The sequence below is a fragment of the Gadus chalcogrammus genome, chromosome 14 (assembly GCF_026213295.1).
Source record: "Gadus chalcogrammus isolate NIFS_2021 chromosome 14, NIFS_Gcha_1.0, whole genome shotgun sequence".
Taxonomy (NCBI): Eukaryota; Metazoa; Chordata; class Actinopteri; order Gadiformes; family Gadidae; genus Gadus; species Gadus chalcogrammus.
In genome coordinates, this window is record NC_079425.1 from 22,074,353 (window position 1) to 22,099,131 (window position 24,779).

The 24,779-nt window shown below is 45.9% G+C and overlaps 2 protein-coding genes across 4 annotated transcripts; one reads left to right on the forward strand and one right to left on the reverse strand.

Moving 5' to 3' along the window:
• Positions 1-32: 32 nt before the first annotated feature.
• On the reverse strand, positions 33-7,036 carry gas8 (growth arrest-specific 8). 2 transcript variants are annotated; one of them, XM_056607568.1, is made up of 11 exons: positions 5,923-7,036; positions 3,837-3,929; positions 3,459-3,656; positions 2,987-3,193; positions 2,751-2,805; positions 2,426-2,631; positions 1,944-2,111; positions 1,622-1,708; positions 1,196-1,405; positions 577-642; positions 33-493 (listed from the first exon to the last, which is right to left on the reverse strand). In XM_056607568.1, the coding sequence occupies exons 2-11, from the start codon at positions 3,849-3,851 to the stop codon at positions 344-346; spliced, it is 1,362 nt and encodes a 453-aa protein (XP_056463543.1). In that variant the 5' UTR covers positions 3,852-3,929; positions 5,923-7,036; the 3' UTR covers positions 33-343. The 2 variants fall into 2 exon arrangements, with proteins under 2 accessions (XP_056463543.1, XP_056463542.1); XM_056607567.1 differs by lacking the exon at positions 5,923-7,036 and adding an exon at positions 4,316-4,452.
• On the forward strand, positions 5,302-23,316 carry dbndd1 (dysbindin domain containing 1). Of its 2 annotated transcripts, none has more exons than XM_056607569.1 (4): positions 5,302-5,964; positions 8,807-8,965; positions 13,617-13,754; positions 23,133-23,316. In XM_056607569.1, the coding sequence occupies exons 1-4, from the start codon at positions 5,934-5,936 to the stop codon at positions 23,285-23,287; spliced, it is 483 nt and encodes a 160-aa protein (XP_056463544.1). In that variant the 5' UTR covers positions 5,302-5,933; the 3' UTR covers positions 23,288-23,316. The 2 variants fall into 2 exon arrangements, with proteins under 2 accessions (XP_056463544.1, XP_056463545.1); XM_056607570.1 differs by having other exon boundaries at positions 5,304-5,964; positions 8,807-8,953.
• The last annotated feature ends 1,463 nt before the right edge of the window (positions 23,317-24,779 follow it).

The window sequence follows — 24,779 nt, forward strand, 5'->3', positions numbered from 1 at the left end:
CGATGTGATACGAATCAGCCCTTCTTATCAAATATACGTTTGTAAAATACTTATGAAAATCCCCTGCATTTTATAAATTTATTCCACTCTATATAGTCTTATTTTCTTTGTTGCATGAAGCATTGTTTTTTAGACTTTTCTCTTAAATAAAAAAACATTAAAATGTATGACAACAAAAATTATTACATGGGTATTATGAACACATTTCTTTTTTTTTTTTTCTGTTCCGTTTTTTCATTCATATTACATCCATATGCCACAGAAAATCGGACAAAGGCACACATACAAATCTTTATAAATATAAATTGAGCTATCACAGATCAGAGAGCAACACAGTTTGAGGTCATTTGGTCTGGGAGACCAGGCCGGCCGGCCCCTGCCCCAGAGTCTGCCCGGCCAGGGTGCTCTCCAGGGGGGTAAAGCCCAGCTCCTCCACAGGGATCCCGAAGGCCCTCAGCTTGGCCTCGTAGGTCCTCAGCAGGTCGTTGTGGGCCTGGGCACAACAGAGATCGTGTTCAGAGTGAGCCGAACACAAACAAACAGAATCGATGCTGGTAGTATCGACGGAAGGCTCACCTTGCACGTTCGGGCCAACTCGTACTGCAGATCCTTGATGGCGATATTCTTGGAGTCTAATACTTCCTGTAGGCAAAAACGTGTGCAGAATTTTCCATCACGCGCCGTTCAAAAAAGAAAAACAAATAGGTCACATTTCTACAGTTTTGCACTGATGACAGATACTACTTTCCCTTTATCACGTCTACCAATTTGTTGGAAAAATCTGAAAGCTCACAGGCATACTGTACATGTGTACCTCAACACCTATTTACTGACCTACACTGTTTCCTTTATGGCTACAGATTCGTTGCCACAACTGTAAGGTGATACCTTGCAGTGCAGCTTGGTTGGCGAAATCACGACAACCGATCCTGCCAGGCTTCAAGTTATAGGCTTGTGGCCACACCACAGCGGTTCGAACCAACCGGCATCCTACGATGAACTACGTGATCTACGTGATACGTCGGGTCGGTGATGGACAGATGATTCTTCCAATCACCTGCCTGGTACCTTTTGAAAGCACCTGCCCTTTTTTCCAAACAGATCCAAGGACAGATGGTTCTGTGCAACGAAGCATCCGGCGCTTCAGGCTAGTGAAGTTGGCCGTAGAGAAGAGGCAAAAGACAGATAAACGTACCTCGAGTTTGCGTGTGACCACGCCCAGGGCCATGGGGTCCATGTTGCTGGCAGAGAGCACTTCGTTGAGCTGAGCCTCCTTCTTCTCCAGGCAGTCCGTCAGGGCGGTCAGCTTCCGCTCCAGCAGCAGGTTCTTAAAGCCGCTCTTCTGCTGCACCTCCTGGATGGCCTGGGTGAACTTTGTGTACAGCTCATCCCTCTCCGCCTGGATCTGTACAAAACGCGTTCCCATGGTGAGACACGCGTAGACACACACTTTCCCCCATCATCGGTATCTGTGACGTGACTCCTTAAAATAGATCTGAGCCTCTAGTTGGAACCCAGATGTATTGGAAACCATCTCTCACGTTTCTCAGACACATTCTATTTATACGTATGTTAATGAATCAAAGTGGGTCAAAGAAAAAAACTAAGTGTGGTGTCTTACCTTGGTGAACCTCTGTTCCAGCACCTCATGCTCCCATTTGAGATCCTTCGCTTCCTGTTCTCCCACCTTCAGACGCGCTTTGGCACTCTGTCAAGAGGTGACACCATCGATTTAGCCACTGGTGGTTGTCACGGATACGACACAACACAAGACGATTGCAACGCGGAAGCATATCAAATCAAAAAATAAATGATCTCACAGTCTTTTCTATTTGGAAAATAGTATTACTGGCTAAACTGATTCCATGACTGGCCCAAGTCTCCCTAAGTGTTCCTTCATGTAAGGCCAGTCAGACATATAGTTCAGTGTTGAAAACACGCACCGCCAGAGAGGCTTTGTCCTTCTCGTAGTGGGCCAGCTGTTTCTGGAGCTCGGCCACGTCCTCTTTGGTCCTCTGCAGGGGCTCTGTCATCCGCCGGTTCTGTGCCATCACCTCCGCCATCCTCTTCTCCGTCTTCTCCTCCTTCCTCTTCATCTCTTCCACTTGTTCCTATGAAAACAACGTATGTAAAGCATTGCACTGCGGACAATGCATCGTGAGTGTCTTAGTGGTGGTGTTGATTGTGTGTCTTGACTTGAACCACACGTAATTCAGCTGCGTGCATGTGATTTACTTTTTCTGTATTAGGTCTACCAAGGTGGCAGAGTTGACATTCATTATTATAAAATAAGCAGGTATGGGCTAGGCATGCCTCCGGGCTGGGCATCTGGCAGATTCAGATTCAGACAACTTTATTAATCCCAAGATCAAACACATATCCTTTGAGCTGGGCATGGGCTACATCCCAACATCGTAGCTCCTACCTTCAGGGTCTGGATGAGAGCCAAGTTGTTCTGTGTGATGTCGTTGTAGAAGTTCTTGATCTCCCTGAAGTCCTTCTCGTGGTTCTTCATGAGCGTGGCGATGAGGTCGTTCTTGCGAGCTTCCACTTCGTGGAGATCACTCTTCCTCAAGCGGTCTTGCTCCAGACGCAGCACTCGCATCTTCTTCTCATACAGGGCCTCGATTTCTGCACAAGCAGTACAAACAGAAAGAGAATGTATTCTTTTGTGCTTGAGGAATATAAGAAATCAGACAATTTCAAACTGGACGCCAACTACACATCGTAAAAACACAAACGTCACCTACCACTGACTTGCTGCTCAAAATCTTTTCTAATTCCAGTCAGTTCTTCGTCATTTTTCTGTTGAAATAAAAGTGATATTTTTAGATGTTTGTTTGCAGCGCTGAAAAGGGAAAACAATAATAAAAAAAAACAGTCACTGCATGCTCCCCATTCACTGCATGCTTCCCAGTCACTCCGTGCTCCACAGTCACTGCATGCTTCCCAGTCACTCCGTGCTCCACAGTCACTGCATGCTCACCAGTTTGAGGTCTCTGATGGCGTTCTCGTTGGCCAGCTCCTGCTCCTTGAGATCCACCTTGAGAGCACGCACACCCTTGCGAAGCTCACTCTCCAGGCCTCCATGCTCGCCCTCCATCAATTTGGTGGCCACCACGCCTTCTGCCTTCAGCTCGGAGATGGTGTTCTGGTGCTCGTACAGCAAGTGCTTCACCTTCTGCTTGTACACCTGAACCAACACACATGCTTCATTGAGGGGAGGATTGTACGTGTTGACTCATGTATTTATTGTAGTAAATGAGGCATATGAAGAGGCTTGATCTATTACTTGAAAGAAATGCAAAAGTTGAATTCTGTGTGTGTGTGTGTGTGTGTGTGTGTGTGTGTGTGTGTGTGTGTGTGTGTGTGTGTGTGTGTGTGTGTGTGTGTGTGTGTGTGTGTGTGTGTGTGTGTGTGTGTGTGTGTGTGTGTGTGTGTGTCTGTCAATCAATCACCTTGATCTCTACTTGATGCCGCTCCTCAGCTTCCTCTATCTCCCTCTCCTTGTTCCTGAGTTCTGCCTTTCTCTCCTCCAGGTCTCTTTTGCCAATCTCCCAGAAGCTGTGGACCTTGTCCTTCTCCAGCTGGAAGTAGTTTCTCTCTTCCCGTTCTCTGTCCAGCTCCTCTCGAAGACGCACAATGTGCTCCTCCAACTACCAAAGTAAATAATCTTAGTGTGAGTGTGTGCGATTTCTAGAAACTATTTCCATGTTAAGTCAAACCAAAACAAGCACATGCGTCTCATACAAGATATGGTACTATTATGAAATGGAATTCCATTCTATTAAAAACATTAAAAGAGATTAGGGTTAGAACACGACCCATGCTCTCACCTGCTCCTTGGACATCTCCTCTGCGGCCAGGCCATCGATGACTGTCGGCGCCTTGGCTTTGGCCGCCTTCTTGCCGGCTGTTTTTTTGGGTGGCTGCCGGTAATGAAAACCCAGCAGTAAGTTAGACGTGTTACGAACAGTGTTTCGATGGTGATGTTGAACCCAGCGGGACATGGTTGTCCACTTGTTGCACAGACTGTATTCATAGGGGTCTCTTTGGGGGCTATCGTTGCTATCATGTAGTATCGGCGTCCAACTATTGATGCTGTCCAACGTTATGTTTATACAATGAATGCATTTGATATTAAGCGAGGCAAACGTGTTAAAATGACCAACCAGAGGGATGTTGTATGGTTGATAAAGCAGTGAAGACCAGACACATTGCTGCTCTTCACTGCGTTCAGCGAATAGCTAAGAACTTTCTTCATTAACAGTAAGTCACGTTACTGAGATAAAGTGACTGAAATAAACTCACTCACCATTTCCAAATGTTACGAGGGGTAGCTTCACCCCGAATACTCAGTTGTACACGTTTCTATATCTTTTCTGCAAGCTAGTCTAATGGCTGCAAAAGAGGTCCTACACGGAGATCTCAAGCAACAACATTTTGTCATGGCAACGCTATCACGTGACTATCGAGATTCATGGGATCTTTTATACAGCCACTAGAGGGCCTCCTCTAGTCAACTAATGAGAGCCGATAAACCTTATAACAAAGGAGAGTGTTACCACTGTTCACAGTAGTGGTCCAATATCGTGTAGTTTAATTGAAACACATTCATGATGATCTGGTTATCATAGCTCATGCACACGCATACACGGGCCCCCCCACCCACCCACTGACCCCCCCCACACACACACTGCACACACTGCACACACGCACGCACTTACACACACACACACACACACACACACACACACACACACACACACACACACACACACACACACACACACACACACACACACACACACACACACACACACACACACACAACACACACACACACACACACACACACACACAAAACCCTTCCCTTTTTTTTGCTGTGCCCCCAGCCTTTGCTGATACCCCATTCTGTCTCGGCTTCAGTCTGGGCAGGGTGCCAGCTTACCCCCCCACCCATTTCCCTCTACCCCCCTCCCTCCCTCCCTCTCTTTGCCTCTCCCTTTCTGGATCTCTCTGCATTATGTTGCCACCAAGCTCTTCAACAATGCTACGCTTACTGAACAAAGTAGCTTCGAGATCTGCTGGGTGATGCTTTCGTTCCCATCACTCTCTCTGTCGGACTCTTTCCCCTCTCCCTCCGGTTCTCCCTCTCTCTCTCTCTCTCTCTCTCTCTCTCTCTCTCTCTCTCTCTCTCTCCTCTCTCTCTCTCTCTCTCCTCTCTCTCTCTCTCTCACTCTCTCTCTCTCTCTCTCTCTCTCTCTCTCTCTCTCTCTCTCCGGTCTGGCAGTGCGGTGGTGCGCTCTGTGTTTCCAGTGTACTCTGATGGCCATGCCGGGCAGGTTCAGTGTGTGAGTGCAGTGGGAGCACCTGCCTTTGGAATCTAGGTCCACAGACGACGAAGCCAGGGCGTGCAGCAGAAACTGGGGAGTACCGGAGCCTATCCCTCCATCTCTCTCACTCAGACACACACTCAGACACACACTCAGACACACACACACACACACACACACACACACACACACACACACACACACACACACACACACACTCAGACACACACACACACACACACACACACACACACACACACACTCCCACACACACACACAGACACACTCACACTCACTCTCACACACACACAGACACAAACACACGCACACGCACATAAACAGGCACACCTATCTCTCTCTTATGGGTTTCTCTTTCAATCTGTCTGTCTTCTTCTAACACACACACACACACACACACACACACACACACACACACACACACACACACACACACACACACACACACACACACACACAACCGCACGCAAGCACAAGCACAAAGGCTGTTTCGGTGCTGTCTGCCACCATCTGTGCCTCCTTTCTCCACACTCTCTGATGCTATTGTTGTGAGCAGCGAGACACTCACCGCTGGGCTGGATGGAGCCACAGGGAGGGGCTGGGAGTCCAGGTAAGAGACGCCGCCGCCGCCGCCACCACGACCGTGACCGTGACCACGACCGCTCACCGATCTTGAACTAACACAGACTAGTGTAGTGGCTAACCCTTCTGCTTTGTCTCCCTTATTGTATCACATTTAACATGTGCTGGGATTAACCCGCCTTCTATAAAGTTAAGCTTTTTTCGAATGTGTTATTCCCGGTAGAAATTGTATTAGTGGTCTTTACTAATCAAGAGTATTCAGCATCAATATTCAGGATTAAATGAGTATGTTTCATAATTGTATGGCTGTCGAAATGTCCAAAGGCTCTCCCTGGGTTGTTGGTGTTTGAGTTCAGATGTTGCCCAGATCGATGAGACCCTGACCTATAAGAGTCTCCCATGGTCCTCAAATAGAGGCATTCTGTTTTGTTAGATCTGTCTGCAAATTAGTATCACTCCCCGCATTAAAGAGAACATTCAACACCTTCCTTCCTATCCAGGGAACTGGGTTACTAGTTCAAAGGTTTGCATTGTCTAATGAGTCCAAATGGAGTTGAAGCCAGCAGTCAGCTCTTTCAGCTGGGACGTTGAGGCTTAGCTGAAAAGACAGGGCTAAGCATGGGCTTGGCATGGCTAGTGTCATTTAAAAAGTGTTCATGTATTAATGCTAATAGAAACAAAATACTCAAACAAAAGGGTTGCAGTCACTTTTTAAGGTTAATACATTCTTACACACAATGTAACAGCCATATCAGACTTTTCAAAGTGATACTATCTCTTCAATAATGTACAATGTGCAAAGACACACTACCTGAGCCCATTAAGATAATTTGTTTTACATTTGTTTCAATGCACTTAAAACAGCTAAACTATAGGACAGCATCAAAATGATGTTTGTTAACTTGGCTATCAGATATACATAAAAATCTTGATAAATCGTTTGAATCAACAGCTGAAGGATAAACAAGAGGAGAACTCATTGGGGTGGTCCTAAAAAATGGTGTAGGGGGGCTGTTAATTATTCCCTCCTAGCCCAAGCAAGATTGATTTATCGAGCCAAGATACAGAGTTTGATTAAACTGTTGGCAGCCTTCTCTCTCTCTCTCTGTCTCTCTCTCTCTCTCTCTCTCTCTCTCTCTCTCTCTCTCTCTCTCTCTCTCTCTCTCTCTCTCTCTCTCTCTCTCTCCCTCTCTCTGTCCCCGCTCACCAGTCCTCCTCTCAATGTGTCTCTCTCCCTCTCCGGTGACCTCAAACCTAGCGGATTCAGAGGGAGTCATGCGTGATAGCTAGAGAGGGATTTTGCCTTAGCCCTGAAAGGGACTGTTTTATAATGGCACCGTGGTCCCCAATTGTGCCTTCTCCTAAAGCTAATGTTTGCGTTTCTCTCGGTACAGGTTGTGCTAAAGGTCTGTAGCACGCACGCACACAGAGACACACAAACACACAAACGAAAATACTCAGATAACAGATAGTTCGAGGTCAGTCGCCAAGATAGCCTGTTTGTTGAGAACAATTACTCTATACACACAGGGACTTCTAGGGAAGCAATATACAGCACGTCCCATTTATAATTATAATGACATATGGGAAAAAGAATATTCAGAGGAGCCGATCGCAAATTAGGCTTTTGAGCGACAGTACTCTTTGGTTTCTGAGCAAGGAAGCGGCCCATTTCATCAGTGGGCGTGGCAGGGGCTTCAGTCCTCAAATTGTTTGGGTCCTCGCTAGGAAAATAAATCAATAGCTAGAACAGAATACGTAACGGTTGGCAGGCACACAACATGAAACCAGATTCCATCATGTTGTAGGCCTAGTCTACTTCTGCAGTCTAATATTTCACCACCCCTCTCACACACACACACACACACACACACACACACACACACACACACACACACACACACACACACACACACACACACACACACACCCCCCATCTTTCCACCCATCGTTATTTCCATTATGTTCAAAATGTAATGTTATTGTTTGATTAATTTTAAGGATTTTTGATAAGACGTTAATTGACAAGGTGCTGTTGTGCTCATGTAGGCCTATAATTGCTGCTTGCCAGCTGGAGAGAATGACAGCATCATGGGTCTGGTACATTTATTAAAAAAAAAAATTCAGTCAGACGACATGCTGTGACGGAAATAAATCGTGCTGTGACCCCCTTCGCAGAAATGAACTCCAACAGATGTTCCATCAGCACTTCATCAAAGATGTGTTAAATGATAGCAATATTTAGTCGCGGTCGCTTGAGCAGTTATTACCTTTTTCATTTTTAATTGATTTGACTAAAACGGTTGTTTGAAAAGAGATTAATCACAGCATAATTGTCATTCTCTCTTTACTTAGCAATTAATTACCCACCACCAGTGAATAGCTGACTTGGAGATGTTGAACAAATTGGGAATCTGCTCAGTACAAATTATACTTTTCCTCATCTCTAGCTGAGAATAAACTCTCTGAACACGATCTGAGGAACTATCTGAAACAAAATGAGCAAATAGGAAATCTGCACACACACACACACACACACACACACACACACACACACACACACACACACACACACACACACACACACACACACACACACACACACACACACACACACACACACTAACACAAAGTTTGCCAAACATTAATAAGGAAGAAGACAGAGACACATGGAATTTAATACAAAACAGAAAAAAGTAATCAGAGAATACCAAGCTGTTTATTGTCTTCGGAGAAAGTAGAAAACACATAGATGATAAGCGTGAATATGATTTTGTGACAACTGCAGTCCAGACCCAATGTGTTGATAATGTGCAAGTTGATATGTTACTGTATAAGCATACGATTATCTCCCTCCTCTCTCCCCCCAGAGCCCAATAAAGACATCCAGCGACTGCTGAGGTCCTCCAGCTCCGGGGACCTGTCCAAAGAGCTCTTCCACCACCCGTTTGGTGACGAGGAGGCTGGGGGTCTCTCCGGACACACGGCCAGCTTGCTGCACGTCAAAGAGAGGAGACGTGAGTACAGGGGTAAGGAGGGACGGCCGGCGCAAGGGAAGAAACAAAGGGTCCAAAGGGTGGGTTTGATTGAGGGACTGATGGATTTAGGGAGGGATGGATGGATGTCTAGGTGGAAATAGATTTGAGTGATGGATGACTAAAGGGATGGATGGATGGATGGATATGAGTATGGGTGGTTGGAACAGATGGTTGGATAGAGAAATGGGCAAAAGGATGGATGAATGAGGGAATGTTGGAGGGGTTAATTCAATGGATGGATGAATTCATCTGAAGGAAAGCGCGATGGAAACAGGAGTCTGGAGGGATGTTTGGAAATCCAAACACAAGATTGAATGAATAGATTGTTGATGGGATTGATGTCCAAATCATATCATGTGTTTAGGATGACGTTGGAGACCTGAGGGTGGATGTGTGAGGGCTTCTATGAGTGTGTGCCTCTGTTAAAGAAGTAGAATCGTTGGACAACAAGTTAATTAACTGTTGATCACATGGCGTCGAGAGCGATGAAGGGGCATAAGAGCAGTGAACATGATTAGGCTTGATAGAAAGAATCATACAACCGTCTTTACAAACAAACATGACAGCAGCTCCCACCACAACTCTGCATTCTACACGTGTTTCTTCCTCCAGGACATGTTGCACATTTTGAGACACTAGCTAGGGCTGAGCGGTCTCCAAGCTATTCGTATTAGCATCAATCCCCCCCCCCCCCCCCCCCACCCCCGTTCCAGTGTAATAGCTTTGTGCGCCGTGCATCGGCCCCATAACACTGGCGCCTCTGTACGGTGTGTCAGTGTTCATCGGAAAGGCACTGACTGGAGCACACACACCCACATACACAGACAGACAGACAGACAGACAGACAGACAGACAGACAGACAGACAGACAGACAGACAGACAGACAGACAGACAGACAGACAGACAGACACACACAGACACACACACACACATAGACACACACACACACACACACACACACACACACACACACACACACACACACACACACACACACACACACACACACACACACACACACACACACACACACACACACACACACATAGTTAACTGGTGTAGTGTCTCGGTCTTGCTCTGTGCTGTGGTACCACTTGTTCTGCCTCCTTCAAAAACACAGTGGATGTTGACTATGTTGAGGGATGAGGGGTGACAGCAAGAGACAGACTAATGAACTGGGAAAGTTTTGGAACTGGGAAAGTTTAGTGACTGGATTTGTAGAAAGGTTACCACCACTACTGATTATATTTGGGATTTTTCTGCCCCTTGAAATCAACAATGCTGTTTATGGTTTTGCAACAATCAGCATTTTCTGATACTCTGATGCGACCCTTACTGTAATTATCATGCAATTATTTCTTAAAATCTTAGAAAATAAGGATCTAGCATTAGAAATTAAATCTCAAAGATTTAATTAAGATAAATTAATCTTAAAGCATCTTTCTCAAATATTCAACCATTATCAGGGAGCAGATATATAATACAATAGAGTACTAGTATATGCTGGTTCATTTATATTTTTGACTTTTAGAGTCCAGTTGACAAGCTATCCTTCCCTAGAATCCATTCTCTCCTTGATAAAGTTTACCTGGCTTGACTACAAATGCCATAATCCTGATGGATTATGAAACCGATGGAAACCGATATCCTCTCTTTTACAAATGCATTCTTCCTCAGTTTGTTAATTATGTTCCAAATTTGTGGATGAAAATCAGGGTGAAGCCGCAGCATGAAGCAAACAGTCAGCTAGAAATCTAAATAACTTTAATGAACTCGGTCCATATAACAGCAGTGACTTAATTCATCACTAAACAGAAGAAGAGCTTAACCAAAACACAATGCACATTTTGGAAAACTCAGATTCTACCCACAGTGCACCAGAGTAACCCTGCCCATCTGTGCATAGCAGTGAGTCTGTCTTATTTCTGCCCTGCAGTGTAAACTCTCTATTGACAACCTTTCCCCAGCGAGCTCTCGGGCCGTCCTTGATTGAGGCCGAGATGGAGGCAGTTGTTTTTGTCTGTCTGCCTCCCCCCCCCCCGCTCTACCAGAGTGGGAATACGTGTTGCTGATCAATTATTCAAGGGAAATGGGTGTGGGAGCAAACAGGGAAGACGATGTCAGGGGGATACAAGCATAACCCAATCTGCTTCTTTTTTTATCTTCCATCACTTGCTTTTGCCTTTTATATCTATGTTACCTTTTCGCCATATTTCACTTCCCATCCCAATATTTCCATCAAGCCTGCCAAGAGCATCTTCAAGGAGATGAGGAAGAGACAGGTTGTGATGGACCGCCATCTTAGAACCTCTCAGGAGAAGGCTTTTCTTGTTCCCCCAATCGCTCAGCCCACCAACTGAAATAGCATAAGTAGCACCCAACATGGCAACCGAACCGATCCCCCCCTTTACTACTGATGTATGAATGTTGGAGTGGGCTTTGACAATCTCAATAGGGTCACAGTTTGCATTCAGAGAACAGCAAAGGAAGGTCTATACTGCTGAGTGCTGCTGACCACTAAATATGTCAGCCCTTGTATTTCCATTTCTATTGCATTTTCTTTCTTGAAACTCAATCGCGAAAGGACGATATTGAACCCTTGCTCAGAATTGGATTGACTTATTTTGTCCCTTTTGGAAGCAGAAGATTGAGAGGAACAAACTGTAAGAAGAAAAATGATAATTGCCAAATGTTATCTTGTTGTTTAATATACTTTACTTTATCACTCTGCCAAACTCTCTATTTCTCATTATTTTGCCCCATCTATTGTCCTTCATCCTCATTGTCTCATTGGCCAAATGTCAACCTCCACTCCCGGGGGTGTATTGTCTTTAATAGGGAGCCTGGGGGTAAACCATTCCGTCATACACCGCTCTGACCCACAGTCACATATCTAATGCCAATTATTCAAAGTACCACAACAACCGTGTGTGGTGGATACAGGGTTCTGCAAGGACTCAGCCGTGCTGCATTTCTGTTGCTGAGACATTCAGAAATGAACCGTTGAAACATAACCAGTGCGACCCCTATAATATTAGGTTATTGATGCGTGCAAACCACCGGGTAATGGATCATTGCCCTTCTTCCTGCAAGGAGTGTTTGATATGAGCATGTTATCTAGGAGCATGTATGTCGCTCCTAGCTTACTCAACAACCAGACACAACTCAAAACAGCTTGTTAATAAACTAAAGACAAATCAAAGAGCAGTGACGCGCAGGCCAACCGACGTTCCTCAAGTCAATTCTGCTGTCTCTGATGTGTTTTTTATTCTTTATTCTCCTCGTCTTACCTTGTCTCCATGCTGGGTGTCTGCAGGCTTCTATAATATTCCCCCAACACACTTGAAAATGGATGAAATACCTTTTTGATCTGCTGATGGAAAAACACACCACTAGAGCTTTCTGCTCATATTTTAATGAGTTCATTGATCATTGGGTGCTTAACTTTCTGTAAGTTATAGTTTCAGGATTAAGTAATGGAACGTATTTATCAGCTATGACTAACAATTAAAAATACTAGTTTTGTTGCAATTAAATCAAAGTTTGATCTGAAAATACGATAGAGGGAAAACATCACAGCAGCAAGCAACATAGAATAAAAATAAAATGTTCCCAGAGAAGGCAGTCAGAATTCAGCCAAACAATAACCACTTCATGAATAATATCAAGGTTAACCTCAAAATAGGCCTATATATACACATGCTAAGCCTGTATGACATTCAAGATGTGGATGCATTAAAATACACAGTAAATAATAGATTGGGTCCTTAAAGGTCTGCTTCTCCGTAGCAACTGTTAAGCAAGACTAAAGGGCTGATTATGGTTCCATGTTGACGCAATGCAAGAACCACGCAGATGCTTCACGCTTATCATCTGTGTTTTCAGTCGTGAACCTGTTTCTGTTCTGCGTCGGGTTTGAGTGGCAGCCCTTTCTGCTGGTCACCTCAACTACATTTTTGATAGGCGCACGTCAGGCCCTTGCAGTGAATGCAAGGAGTTGCAAGGACATAATGGGTCCGCAAAACCCATTGCGTTGCGTCGCTGTGGAACCATAATCAGCCCGTTACACAACACCCTTCCCGATCTATACGTCGACCAAGCACGACTCAGAGAGAGCTGACCTTTCATCTCATAGCATGAGAGGAATGCAGCTAGTCACGTTAGCTCTTAATGCTAACCTGTTAACGACCTTAGCCGTGCTCCTGAACCTTTGTATTGTATATCACATGCCACATCTGAACCTAACAAACAGGATTCACATACCAGCGATAGAAGCACAACGGAAGGCAGCGGATGGGGAATTCGACCGCCACTGACCCGAGCTCGGTCTTTTTTATTTTCTTTCAGCTGCATTTGCATAAGAGCTGACACCGCCAAACACCCCAGCAGGGTCACCCATCAGAACAGCACCGGGTGGAAATCCTTTGATGTCCTCGGACACCCCGTCGTGCATTTTAATAAGTGCATTACAGCAGCACACATATTTTAATAAATTATCTAGCTTCATATCGGTGTCATCCGGGTGTATCACTCTTTTCACCTCTCTTGGTGAGAAGCATGCCTCTTCTGCCTTCCCTCTCGATCAAAGCATTGCGTTGCGCTCTGTAACCATGCAGTGTTGTGTTCTCTGTGCCCCTCCAGAGCCCCTCAGCAGCGTGTCCTCTCTGGAGGTGCACTTTGACCTCCTGGACCTCACCGAACTCACCGACATGTCCGATCAGGAACTGGCCGAAGTCTTCCCCGACTCGGATGACGAGAACCACAACGACTCTCCGGCAGGTAGGCCCTCATGAATAAAGCAAACCTCCGTCCGTCCGTCTGTTCGTTCACTCCCCACAGTCTTATTGTGGTTTCCGAGAGGCCTCCTAATGGAATAATGGACAGCACATCACATCATCGTCATCATTCACATGAAGCTATATTTCACGTCAATGGCAGCTTAAGCGCCTCTCTAACCTCTGTGGTCTCGCAAAGCGATGTTCAGTCGAAGCCTCCCGATCCCCCGTCCACTGAGTGTGTCAGACAATCACGGGAGCAGCCAGCTCGTCTGGAGGACGATAGGGTTTAGTAGTCGCTCAGGTTGAACCCAGAGGAAGCAGGGATCGAACCGGCCACCGCACCGGTGGTCAGGGGACACGCTCCGGTCCATATTACACCTCACAGGCTAAAGGGTCTGGCTGGTTTGCTCAAACCCCAGGTTAATTGTTGACATTGTCTATGTCTGAGATGTAAATAAGCCATGATGTTTGTTCACCCCTCTCGCTGTTTACACGTGTTCCGAAAGTGGACGGTCGGTTAGCCATTGACATCCCTTATATTCCAAATACGCACCTCCCAAAGCTCCATCTTTGCGATGTCCAATACAAGAAGGAGCACACAAACTGCCCTGTCTGTGTACTTGAGGCAAGGCAAGGCAAGGCAACTTTATTTCAATAGTATTTTTCATACAAAAGGGCAGACTCAAAGTGCGAACTCCAATAGTGCTCACAAACAAACAAATCCACGAGTTTCCATTCTGGGTTGACCCCCCACTGCGCAAGACCCACAGGCTTAGAGAATGAGGTGTGCAGCTGAACGCCAAAGGGTTAGTGCTAATGGTGGCTGGTTCCTCGCCGGGTTGGATCCAGGCACGGACCCTGAGTCATTAGCATGGGTCAATGGAGAAGACCAATCACCTCCCTGGGATCCATGCAGTGTGTCTGGACTGGATTTCCGGAGCCTGTTGGAGCAGGAGCCATGTGTAGCACACGTGTAAAGCTTATTAGGAAGGGTCTCTTTCAGAAAAGAGAAATACATGTGAGTAAACACGCCGTCGTGAGCAAAAAAACAAAAGAAGAACGATATAAGAAACGAAGCACAGCAGCGTGCTAGAATTAAGTTTAGCACGCGGGGAGAAAATTAAACTTCAAAGTAGCAGGCGACTGCATAAATGCTAACCTCCCCCACACTTTGCCCAAAGAAAAAGAACCCAAAAAAGTGCTATGTTTAATTGATGAGCAGAGTTCCTCATGCAGAGAAAAAAGACTTCACCCCCCATCTCTCTCTCTTCCCCTTCAGCCGCCCAACCCTCCGCGGTCAAACAGGAGACCGACTATCTACACATAAAATACACGGGGAAAAAAACGCATTTCCAGTTCAGTGGGTCAGAGTTATAAGCCTACTTTTGGAATAACACTTGGTATGTTACTGACTAATGCTAAGTCCTCCATGCAGGAAGAGAGCCATATACAGTGTACAGTGAGACAGGAAATTAGTTTTATTGATCAGCTTGGATGAGGAAGTGTTGTCCTTCTATCAGTCTCCTGCTGCCTTTATCTATCCATCACACGTACACACACACACACACACACACACGCACATGCACTTATGAACATACATCCTCACACGTAGACACACATACACACGAACAGACAAACACAGATCATCACACGTAGACACACACACACATGCACAGACAAACGAAAATCGTCTCACTCACACACACACACACGCGCAGAAACATCAGCACACATCGTCACACACACGCACACACATGCACTCATACACATACCCACCTGCACGCTAAACCACACAGACTCACACGTGTGCTCACGCTCATAATCATACACATGCCTGCACATATATACACACACACACACACACACACACACACACACACACACACACACACACACACACACACACACACACACACACACACACACACACACACACACACACACACAAATTATCGTACATATCCACATACACACAAATGCAGACACTAACCCCCTTCTCTCTTTCATTCTTGCTCTCTACATCCCTCCCACACATATATCCTTACACACACACACACACACACACACACACACACACACACACACACACACACACGCACATCCTAACACACATCCCCATACACATCCTCACACAGCCATGTTTTCCACTGATTCCACTGACCACCTGCTGTGGCCCCCTGGCGTACTGAGACTGTGAGAGGGCATCAGAAGGGTAGTGAGAGAGAGAGGGCGAGAGAGCACCAAAAGGCTAGTGAGAGAGAGAGGGCGAGAGAGAACCAAAAAGGGTAGGGAGAGAGAGAAGAGTGAGAGCGACAGAGGGGTACTGAGAGAGAGGGAGGGGGCGAGAGAGCACCAGAGGTGTACTGAGGGAGAGAGAAAGAGAGGTTGAGAGTTCACCAGAGGGCTAATGAGCGAGTGAGAAGACGAGAGAGCACCAGGGGGTACTGAGAGAGAGAAGAGTGAGAGAGCATCATAGGAGTAATGAGAGAGAGGACGAGAGACTACCAAAGGGGTACATAGAGAGAGAGAGAGAGAGAGAGAGAGAGAGAGAGAGAGAGAGAGAGAGAGAGAGAGAGAGAGAGAGAGAGAGAGAGAGAGCCCTAGCGCAGTGGGAGCAACATGCTGCAGATCCACATCTAGTCTGGGGTAAAATAAACGCTGACGAGAGATTTTGAGGCAGGGAAGACAAACATCACAGGAGTTAGCACATTCTAGAATAGACTAGGGTATGACTAGGGTATTACTAGGGTTCTGTAGGGTACTATCAAGTTTATAGTAGTGACCAATCTGAAGTCAGGCCTGCTCTTCAGGGAGTGAGGCAGGTCTTTGGAATATTCTAGTCACGTCCTTACTCAGGCCACAGCCCTTGATCAAATTATTGCATTGATCAAAAAGGTTTAATTGTTCGTACTACATTGCATTTCCCGCCGTCTTCAAGGAAATACTTTGATCAGGCCACTTGCTGCGTGCTACTGTGTTGGTTGAGACTGCTAGTATCCTGTTCTCAGCACGTTGCTGGGACAGAGATCCTCGACCCAAAGGCTACTGAAGTGTAATGATTTCTTGATTCTTCATTTCATTTCATTCACCCTGGGGCTTTCTTGGGGCAAGTCTGCCTTCTCCACTTTTCCCTGCAGTTCATCACAAAGATACCAGGCAACGCTGTCCCCACTGTACACCACGGAGAACGGACGCAACACTTTCTAGGGCCGTGTTCGGTCGACCATGATTATCTTTTCACAGCCAAATAGCAACCAAATATCCAGACTCGCAGGATGTCTAAATCACTCCCGTCGAGACTGGGTCAGGCTCAGTGACCCCAGCGTGATGAAGGGGTGTAGAGAGACGTATTCATGGTTGTCTATGTGATAAATCTGAGTAGATAGAGGTATAATAGAGGTATGATAGAGGTATGACACTGTAGGGGTATGATAAGAGGTATGATAGAGGTATGATAGAGGTATGATAGAGGTAGATAGACGTATGTGTGGTTAGTATACGCAGGGGTATGCATTTACGGATCTGCATCTGCGCTTCTACGTATAGACGGGTGAAAAGTATGTCTCGCCCCAAAGTCGGTGACACCTGGTGATGTTTATAATGTCATTGTCTCATTAGTATGACACACACATATGACAGGATGAGAACAAATCCCCATACTTGACAACCGCCTCAGTGAGTCTACTTTTGATGGGCTCCATGTTGTTGGCAGGAATAAACCGGAAAAAAACAGCTGGAAAGAAAACCTGGCCAATCACAGTCCTTACGTGGTGGCTGCCTCCATGTTGGTTTTGTTTTTGTGAACGACCTCTGTGAGCTCTGCGGGTGACTGTGTGCTACCCGGACACACACTGCGCACCTCCATAGAAGTAGAACCCCCCCCCCCCCCCCCCCCCCCCCGGTTGAGTCGAGAGACAATGTAAACATACAAGCAGCTACCTAGCGTAAAAACACCAGCCCTCCCTTGCTCCTATTCCTTCAAGCCCTCTCGTGCCTCCCTGCATCGTTTATCATCATTAACATCACAACCGCGACGACAAAGATAAATGAAGACGCACATCTTTTGGCTTCATTTTTGGATGCTCCTTGTTTACCGTTGCCGCAGTGTTTTGTAGTCGTGTGTGGACCGGCGTGTTATATGTGAGTTATGGGGCCCATTAGCCGTCTGTTCTCTGCCTTGAGGAACTGCACTCTGCTGCGTACACATTGGAAATGAGACGTCTAGCACCAGGAATATAGGTCCATCAAATCTAGTGCTTCTAAAAATACCATGCTAAGGAGGATGGGAATGGATGTTGCAAATCATTTTTTTGCTAAATTATACATTTAAACTGCCTTGTGGCAGTTTAAATTGGATCAGCTGCTATAGTGGGTGACTCCATATATATATGCTCTGGATAATAACTACAAAATACTTTTTTAAATATTATGGTGCAGTGGATAATTAAATGACAAACAATGCAATTCGCCATGTTGCAGCAAAGAGACGTTTCTGCTGAGGCAGTTCAGCCCAGAGTAGCGTTGTATGTTTAATGCATAACTTTTGAGCTCACCGTCATACTGTCCAGCATACTGGACAGTATGTTAAAAAACGTTCAAATTTCAAATGTTTCTACCACCCACACTGAATGGCAATATGAACCGACTATAAATCATAAAACAAGTTCTCGCTTTCAATGATTTCATACCTCACCTTGGGGGAGATTTCTTTAATACCCTTTTTTCTCCTACTCTTCTATTTGAACTGAGTTGATCCACAGCCTCCCTTCAAATCCCATCACCCTCCTCCACCGCACAACCTTGCTGAGAACAGACCTCCCTCGCACCTTAAATCACAGACTCATCACCAGCATGTTTCAAACACCCCTCTATGTGTCGCTCCCAACACCTCCACAAAGCTGCTCTCCGCTGGTGGCTGTTAGCCCAGAAAGGATCCCCAGGATATGGTCTCATCTGTTACATATCAACAGCAGGCACGCCTCCCTTCAGGCCTCCCTGAGTCACGCGTGCTACGTGCTACGGCTGGCTCTTCCTGGCACTAGCCTACAGGAACAGGTGCAGGCGTCACAACGGCCAAGGCGATACCATCTGGCTGGAGGCTGTAGGCCTACATCTGGTGTCGCTATCTCCTGCCGAGCGATAGGCGTACTGGTTCTCCACCGTCAGGACACTGACCAGCCACGTACAGAACTATGACAATACATCATGCATTTTGACTGTTGAAACATGATAAATGGACCAATGTCTTCTGAATGTTTCTCTGCACTATTTAACACGCTCTACTAATAAAGGGGTGCAAACAACAAAAAGGTTGAGATCCTAATTATACTGGCTTCATATAAATGGGTCTGATTATCAATGACAGGCCTTTTTTGCGCTACCAGGGCAGAGCACCTATAGAAACACGTAATGTGCTCGATTAAAAGGGAAACCTGCACACTGTTTTCAGGCAAATATATTTGTTGTACCCCGTTTGAGCCCTCACCGGTTTAAACCTGCTGGAAAGGATTGACCTTGTCACGCACTGAATCTCCTCCATCCCAGGTCGTTCTGTGTACCCGGCAGAGTGGATGGTAGACGTGCTAATGCATTTAGCCTGAGTGCAACTCTCACCACTACCTCCTCTGTGTGAGCCAGCGGTTGCGTTAAGATTCCCTGAAAGACACACTCCTTACTATCCTGATCTCTGTCATTTCCCAGCAGGACTCCTGGCAGAAGGCTGAATAATTACAACCAATATCGCATACTGATTTTGGCATTAGTTGTTATGTGCATTTATGCTCTTAGTTTCACAGAACTGGAGTGAAATAGCTGTCTTCTGAGCCGTCTGGATGATAAAGATGTGAATGAATGAGTTGTTGAATTACACATTGTCGAATCTCTCTGCCAAAACAAGTGTGATTCGTAGCCAATGTGACCTACATTTGTAAATGTAATCTCACTGGCAGTTAAATTGCCCACAGAGGTAATAGTAGGGTGGTGGTGTCGATGGGAGCGGTGGGGTTGTGGTGATTGGGGGAGAAGGGTGGGAAGGAGCTGAGGTTAGATCAAAAATCGAAAAGATGAATCCAGCCTAGAGTTTCTAAATGCGGGCTCCTAAATAATTGAGCCTTCCTTAATCCCGACAGGAACCTGAGCACGGTCCCTGGTGGGTAACCCAGGCCTCCTCTGAGCAGCTTCCCCTTCAGAGCGCTACTCCCCTCGTCTTGGGCTGGTTCATTATGCTCTCTCTGGACCTCCTTTACAGCCCCTGATCTCGTATTCTGTTTATGATGTCAATCCACTCATCCACTCAGGACCTGCGTTGGGGTCTACTTCTTTGTTAGGGTGGCTCAGTAGTAACATCAATTACGCATTGGCTTTCACTAATGATCCAAGGAGGATTTTTTATTATTTTCTGTATATATTCAGTACACGTATAGTTTATATTTAGATGAACAGAAAAATGTGTAGGCCTACTATAACTCTGTTTTTAATTTTATATTTGTAAAACCATCAGCTGCCTTTACAGGGTATACCCAAAAATCATTGTCCTATTGGGGTCCCATGAAGGCTTGGTGAACATTTTAGTCTTTTGGACAGGAATATAAATATAAAGTTGCTCAACATGGGAAGCGATCTGTAAACTTCATAGGTAGAAGTCTACTTCCTGCTAAAAATTCAATTCAATTCAATTCAGTTTATTTAAGAAGGGGACAGTGCAAATTAATAAAACACTTACATGGGTTAAAAATGCCAAAATGAGCCAAAAGGCTATATTTCATCTGTAGTTCCCTGGCACTCAAAAACACAATCACAGAGTGTTAGTTTTATTTTGGTTGCATACCCCACACTCGCACAAGCAAGTGTGATGTTGGTTCTGACAGCGTTCATCACCCTTCACACTTGCCGCTATAGAACCGAGCATTCAGTATTTTCTCTAACCGTTATGCCTGTCACAACCTCTTAGACCTTTAATATTTCTATATTTCTATCATGATTCCCATATCTTTGTTAATGTAATCTATGCAATATAGAATCAACTGAATAAAAAAAAGCCTAGCAATGTTAACCCGGTGAAAACGTGTTGAAAGAAGGATGATATTATTTCAGGTGACGTTTTTAACACACGTCAATATGTGTCGTAAGCTAAGTGCTCAGACTATCATTGACCTGATTTAGTCCCCTGGGGGGGGGTGGGGGGGGGTGTCTAGGAGAATAAAAGAGGAGGGAAGCCAATACACTGGGTTGTCCACTTCCCCACCTGTTTGTCATTAACCCCCTACGGTAGCAGAGGGCAGGCAAAGTGGACAACAGTGGACAGCCATGGGGTAAATGGGCTGCTCACAGCAAGGCGCTGCCTGAAATAGGCCTGGGGTTCTCAGTGGGACACCTGTGCTTGGGATCCATGAAGGTTAAACCAGCGTTGGTTTGAAGGGAAAACAGCTGTGCTTTCAAGAAGATAAACTCAACGATCGAGAATCTCAACCCTACCTGCTTAGCTCCAAACTGCCCTTTCACGGAGAATGTTTGGTGTACACCACACCTCCCTCAGAAGGGAACCGCCACGCCCAGAAAATGTCTACTTTAAGAGATTGCTGCTACATGTGCACGTTTAGAACAAATCTGCAACCTCAACTGCGACCAACGGAGTACTAAAATCCCGGTTCCGTGACGTCAATGGTCAGAGTTTCCAACAAACCGCCACCAGAGCTGATGCTGCAGACCTGTGCTTTTTGAAGCAGTACCGTCTTATATTATGGACCAGCCAGTGTGACGGTCCCTAACAGCCTGTCAGAGCGAGGAGTCATTCGTCTGGCACCGGTCCCTGGGTGTCTGCCCTCTCCTGCTGTCCCACTGATAGAGGTACTAGTGAGGTGGCTCACTCCCTCTTGGGCAACGCTGCCACTAATGGCCAGCGCACCACCATCCCTTGAACACTGCAAGAGGACTCAAAGCAGGAGAGGAGAGAGCAGAGTGTGGCTGTGGGAGTAATGGTGCTATCCATTTGTATGGTACACCCGCCTGTACGAGTCATAACGCGTAAATCTCCACGGTTTCTTGCAGCATTTCACGGAGGAACGCCCCCTTTTAAACTCTCCCACTCGTAGCTCTGTGTTCAGTGAAGCTGACCGTACGACTCAACCACAAAAATGTCTGCGCCCGTATGTGGCTGTTTTATTTGTAATGCGTACCTGTGTAGTTGCTATTCCGTCTCTCACCAACTCACTCCAACACCAGAGACGACGGTTTCAAGAACCAAACAACAGTTGTCTTTGGAGTCATAGGACAACAGTACAACATTGCATGTGTTGTTGGACTCTGTCACCCTGACTCAGAAAAGCTGTTGTTGCAACCGTTGTCTCTGGTGTTCGAGAGAGGAAGCAACATGTTTGGTGTAGAATCACATGGCTGCCAGCCAAGTGCACAGAAGGGAATGAGAAAGTGGGGGGATTTTGAGCAGACAAGCATTTGCTTTGGGTGTAATGTGTGTGGGTGGGTGGGTGGTTGCGTGCATGTGTGCGAGCGTGCGTGCATGTGTGTGGTTGTTAGGGTGTGAGAGAGTGATGAAAAAGCTGATGGCTGGCACGTAATAATGATGGATAAAAAAGTGATAGTTTCACTGGAATGCAGCAGACTTGTTCTGTTAGAGATACACACAGACAGATTAACAGAGTACTCACACACACGCACACACACAAATGCAAGCAAACACACACACAAACTCAACCACACACACACACACACACAGTGTGTGTTACGAAAGACACCACCCTCTGTAGGCATGCTGATGAGCTAGTTGTCATGCTCATTAAAATCTAATAGAGACAATCATCAATCTTAGAAGAATCAATAATGTCATCTTGCTCACTTTCTCTCTTATGCATATGGATAAGTGCATCTCTATGAGCTCATGCATTATTCTGGGACAACACTTCTGTCCCACGATAGGCAGGGGAAGAAAAGCTTTGTCTTCCCCTTTAACAAATATTCACTGTCATCATGTGGAAAAGAAAAGGCACGGTGCCCTTGTGTTGGGCCGGTTTCCCTCTCTGGCAGGATAAACAGCACCACCTGGTGGTGTTGAGTATACCCGATCCGACTATTACATTTCTCTCTAAATCTAAAGATTCACCAAAGCATATTGCAAGTGTTATGTTTCTTTGTTGTTTATGTTTCTGTTATATAAGCGAGTATAGTTGTATTTAAAGTAGGTTAGAAATAATAAAGGGGGAATAATCAAGTAATAGCTCACAACATGTAAATACTGTGTGTGTGTGTGTGTGTGTGTGTGTGCATGTGCGCGTGTGCGTGCAAGGTCTTGAAGTTCGGTCCACTCTCTCTGCACGTCTCAGTGCCTCTCCACCCACACGGTGTGTTTTCCTGTCATTGTGTGCAGGTCCCCACCAGCCCATCCTGCCACGAGGGGGCTACATGCGCTCCCCCTCCTGGACGCGCTGCAGCAAGGCGGACGCCCCCCGAGAGAGGAAGCACCACAGCGACTCCGACTCCACAGAGCCCTTCATGAAGCTGGAGCGGCCCAAGCAGCCCTGAGAGAACGAGAGAGAGAGAGAGCTGGCGTCGGCGTGCCCTCCCCGCCCCCCCCCCCCCCCCAAAACCCAACCCCACCACCACCACCACCACACACCCGAGGTCCTTTGTGCTACAGGGACTGTTTCAGATTGGGCTCTGGTACTAATGGTCTGCAACAAGGCTGATGGAATATAGAGAGGAACCATGCAATATGCAAACCCTCTCTTACTATCAGTTTGACTGCACTCGTCCATGCTCGCTCTGTCTGTCTGTCTGTCTGTCTGTCTGTCTGTCTGTCTGTCTGTCTGTCAGTCAATCTCTCTCTCTCTCTCTCTCCCTCTCCCTCTCTCAGCCACACTCATAGGAGTGTATAGGGAAAGTCATTGTTTAATTGAGGAACTGGATTTTTTATCGCACTCTGAGTGAGTTGTCTGGGCTTTATTTAAAAACAGGGTATGTTGTCCGTGGGAGAATGGCCCCTCCGTTCCCCTGGCCTCTCAGGCGTGGGCAGCAGAGTCTGAATGGGAGCACAGTGTGTCTAGGTTTAGGGGCCAGCATGCAGTCTGGAGCCTCTGTACCTCCACACCCTTCCCCAATGAGAGGTTAGAAAGAGTATTAATATCCAGCAATAGATATTCCCTGATTATCTGTGAACATCCATACAGGACTAGAGCATGAGAACCGGGTGGTCATTTAAAGGCAACCACTAGTGGGGATCACTGCTTTTCATTTTGTAACGTTTGTTGTCCATCAAACCTTCTCCATCTTCCGCGCGTGTGTGTGTGTGTGTGTGTGCCGAAGATTACCAAAACGAAAAACACAAAGATTGCACTCACTTTAATTTCGGTGCCAGGTTTTTTGGCACACTGTGTTAACACGACCAACATGAAGACGGCTACGTTCAATATACTCTCTAATCAATTCCATGCTTGACAGTATTTTAATTGTCTGAAAAGAAACCACAAATGTGTGCCAGTTTACTCTTATTGGAGATGGTCATTGCTGCAATTGTTTTTCAGGGTCTGTTAAGACAGGGTCTGTTTCAGTTCTTGTACAATTTTACCACGTTGTTTTGCATTTTCAAACAAATATAATAAAGTGCCAACAGACTGCAGATATTATTATGCAACTCTTGTTTTTGTGCTAACCGGGAAGAGTACAGCACTTGCATCACAAAGCATGCCTGAGTATTAACTTAGGAGTTTGCTTCAGAGTCTGAGAATGATGCAACCCTAGCGACAATATGTTAAATATCTGTGTGATTCGTTTGGATAAAGGTGACGAATGAAAGCATTGTCGTCGTACCGATTACAATTCAAACCCGGGGGGGGGGGGGGGGGGGCTAGGTGTCACAGAGCACACCAATGCATTAACTACAACTAGTTGTAGTTAATGTCAACGACTGCAATGTTTCTCTCCCTTTATACACTATTGCATATGCAGATTCTTGATAGGCTAAGTTAACCCATCAAAATATTCTTTGATCAAATTAAAAATGTTTCAAAAGCACAAC

Bases quoted from the DNA above. Each gene is read 5' to 3' on its own strand.
- gas8 (XM_056607567.1), bottom strand. The intron at 3,194-3,458 runs GTGATTGATTGA...GTGTTGGTTCAG, and splicing joins GGCATCAAGTAGAGATCAAG to GTGTACAAGCAGAAGGTGAA. The intron at 494-576 runs GTGAGCCTTCCG...TGTTGTGCCCAG, and splicing joins AGTTGGCCCGAACGTGCAAG to GCCCACAACGACCTGCTGAG.
- dbndd1 (XM_056607569.1), top strand. From the start codon at position 5,934: ATGGAGCCACAGGGAGGGGCTGGGAGTCCAG. The intron at 8,966-13,616 runs GTAAGGAGGGAC...GTGCCCCTCCAG, and splicing joins GAGGAGACGTGAGTACAGGG to AGCCCCTCAGCAGCGTGTCC. The intron at 13,755-23,132 runs GTAGGCCCTCAT...CATTGTGTGCAG, and splicing joins CCACAACGACTCTCCGGCAG to GTCCCCACCAGCCCATCCTG.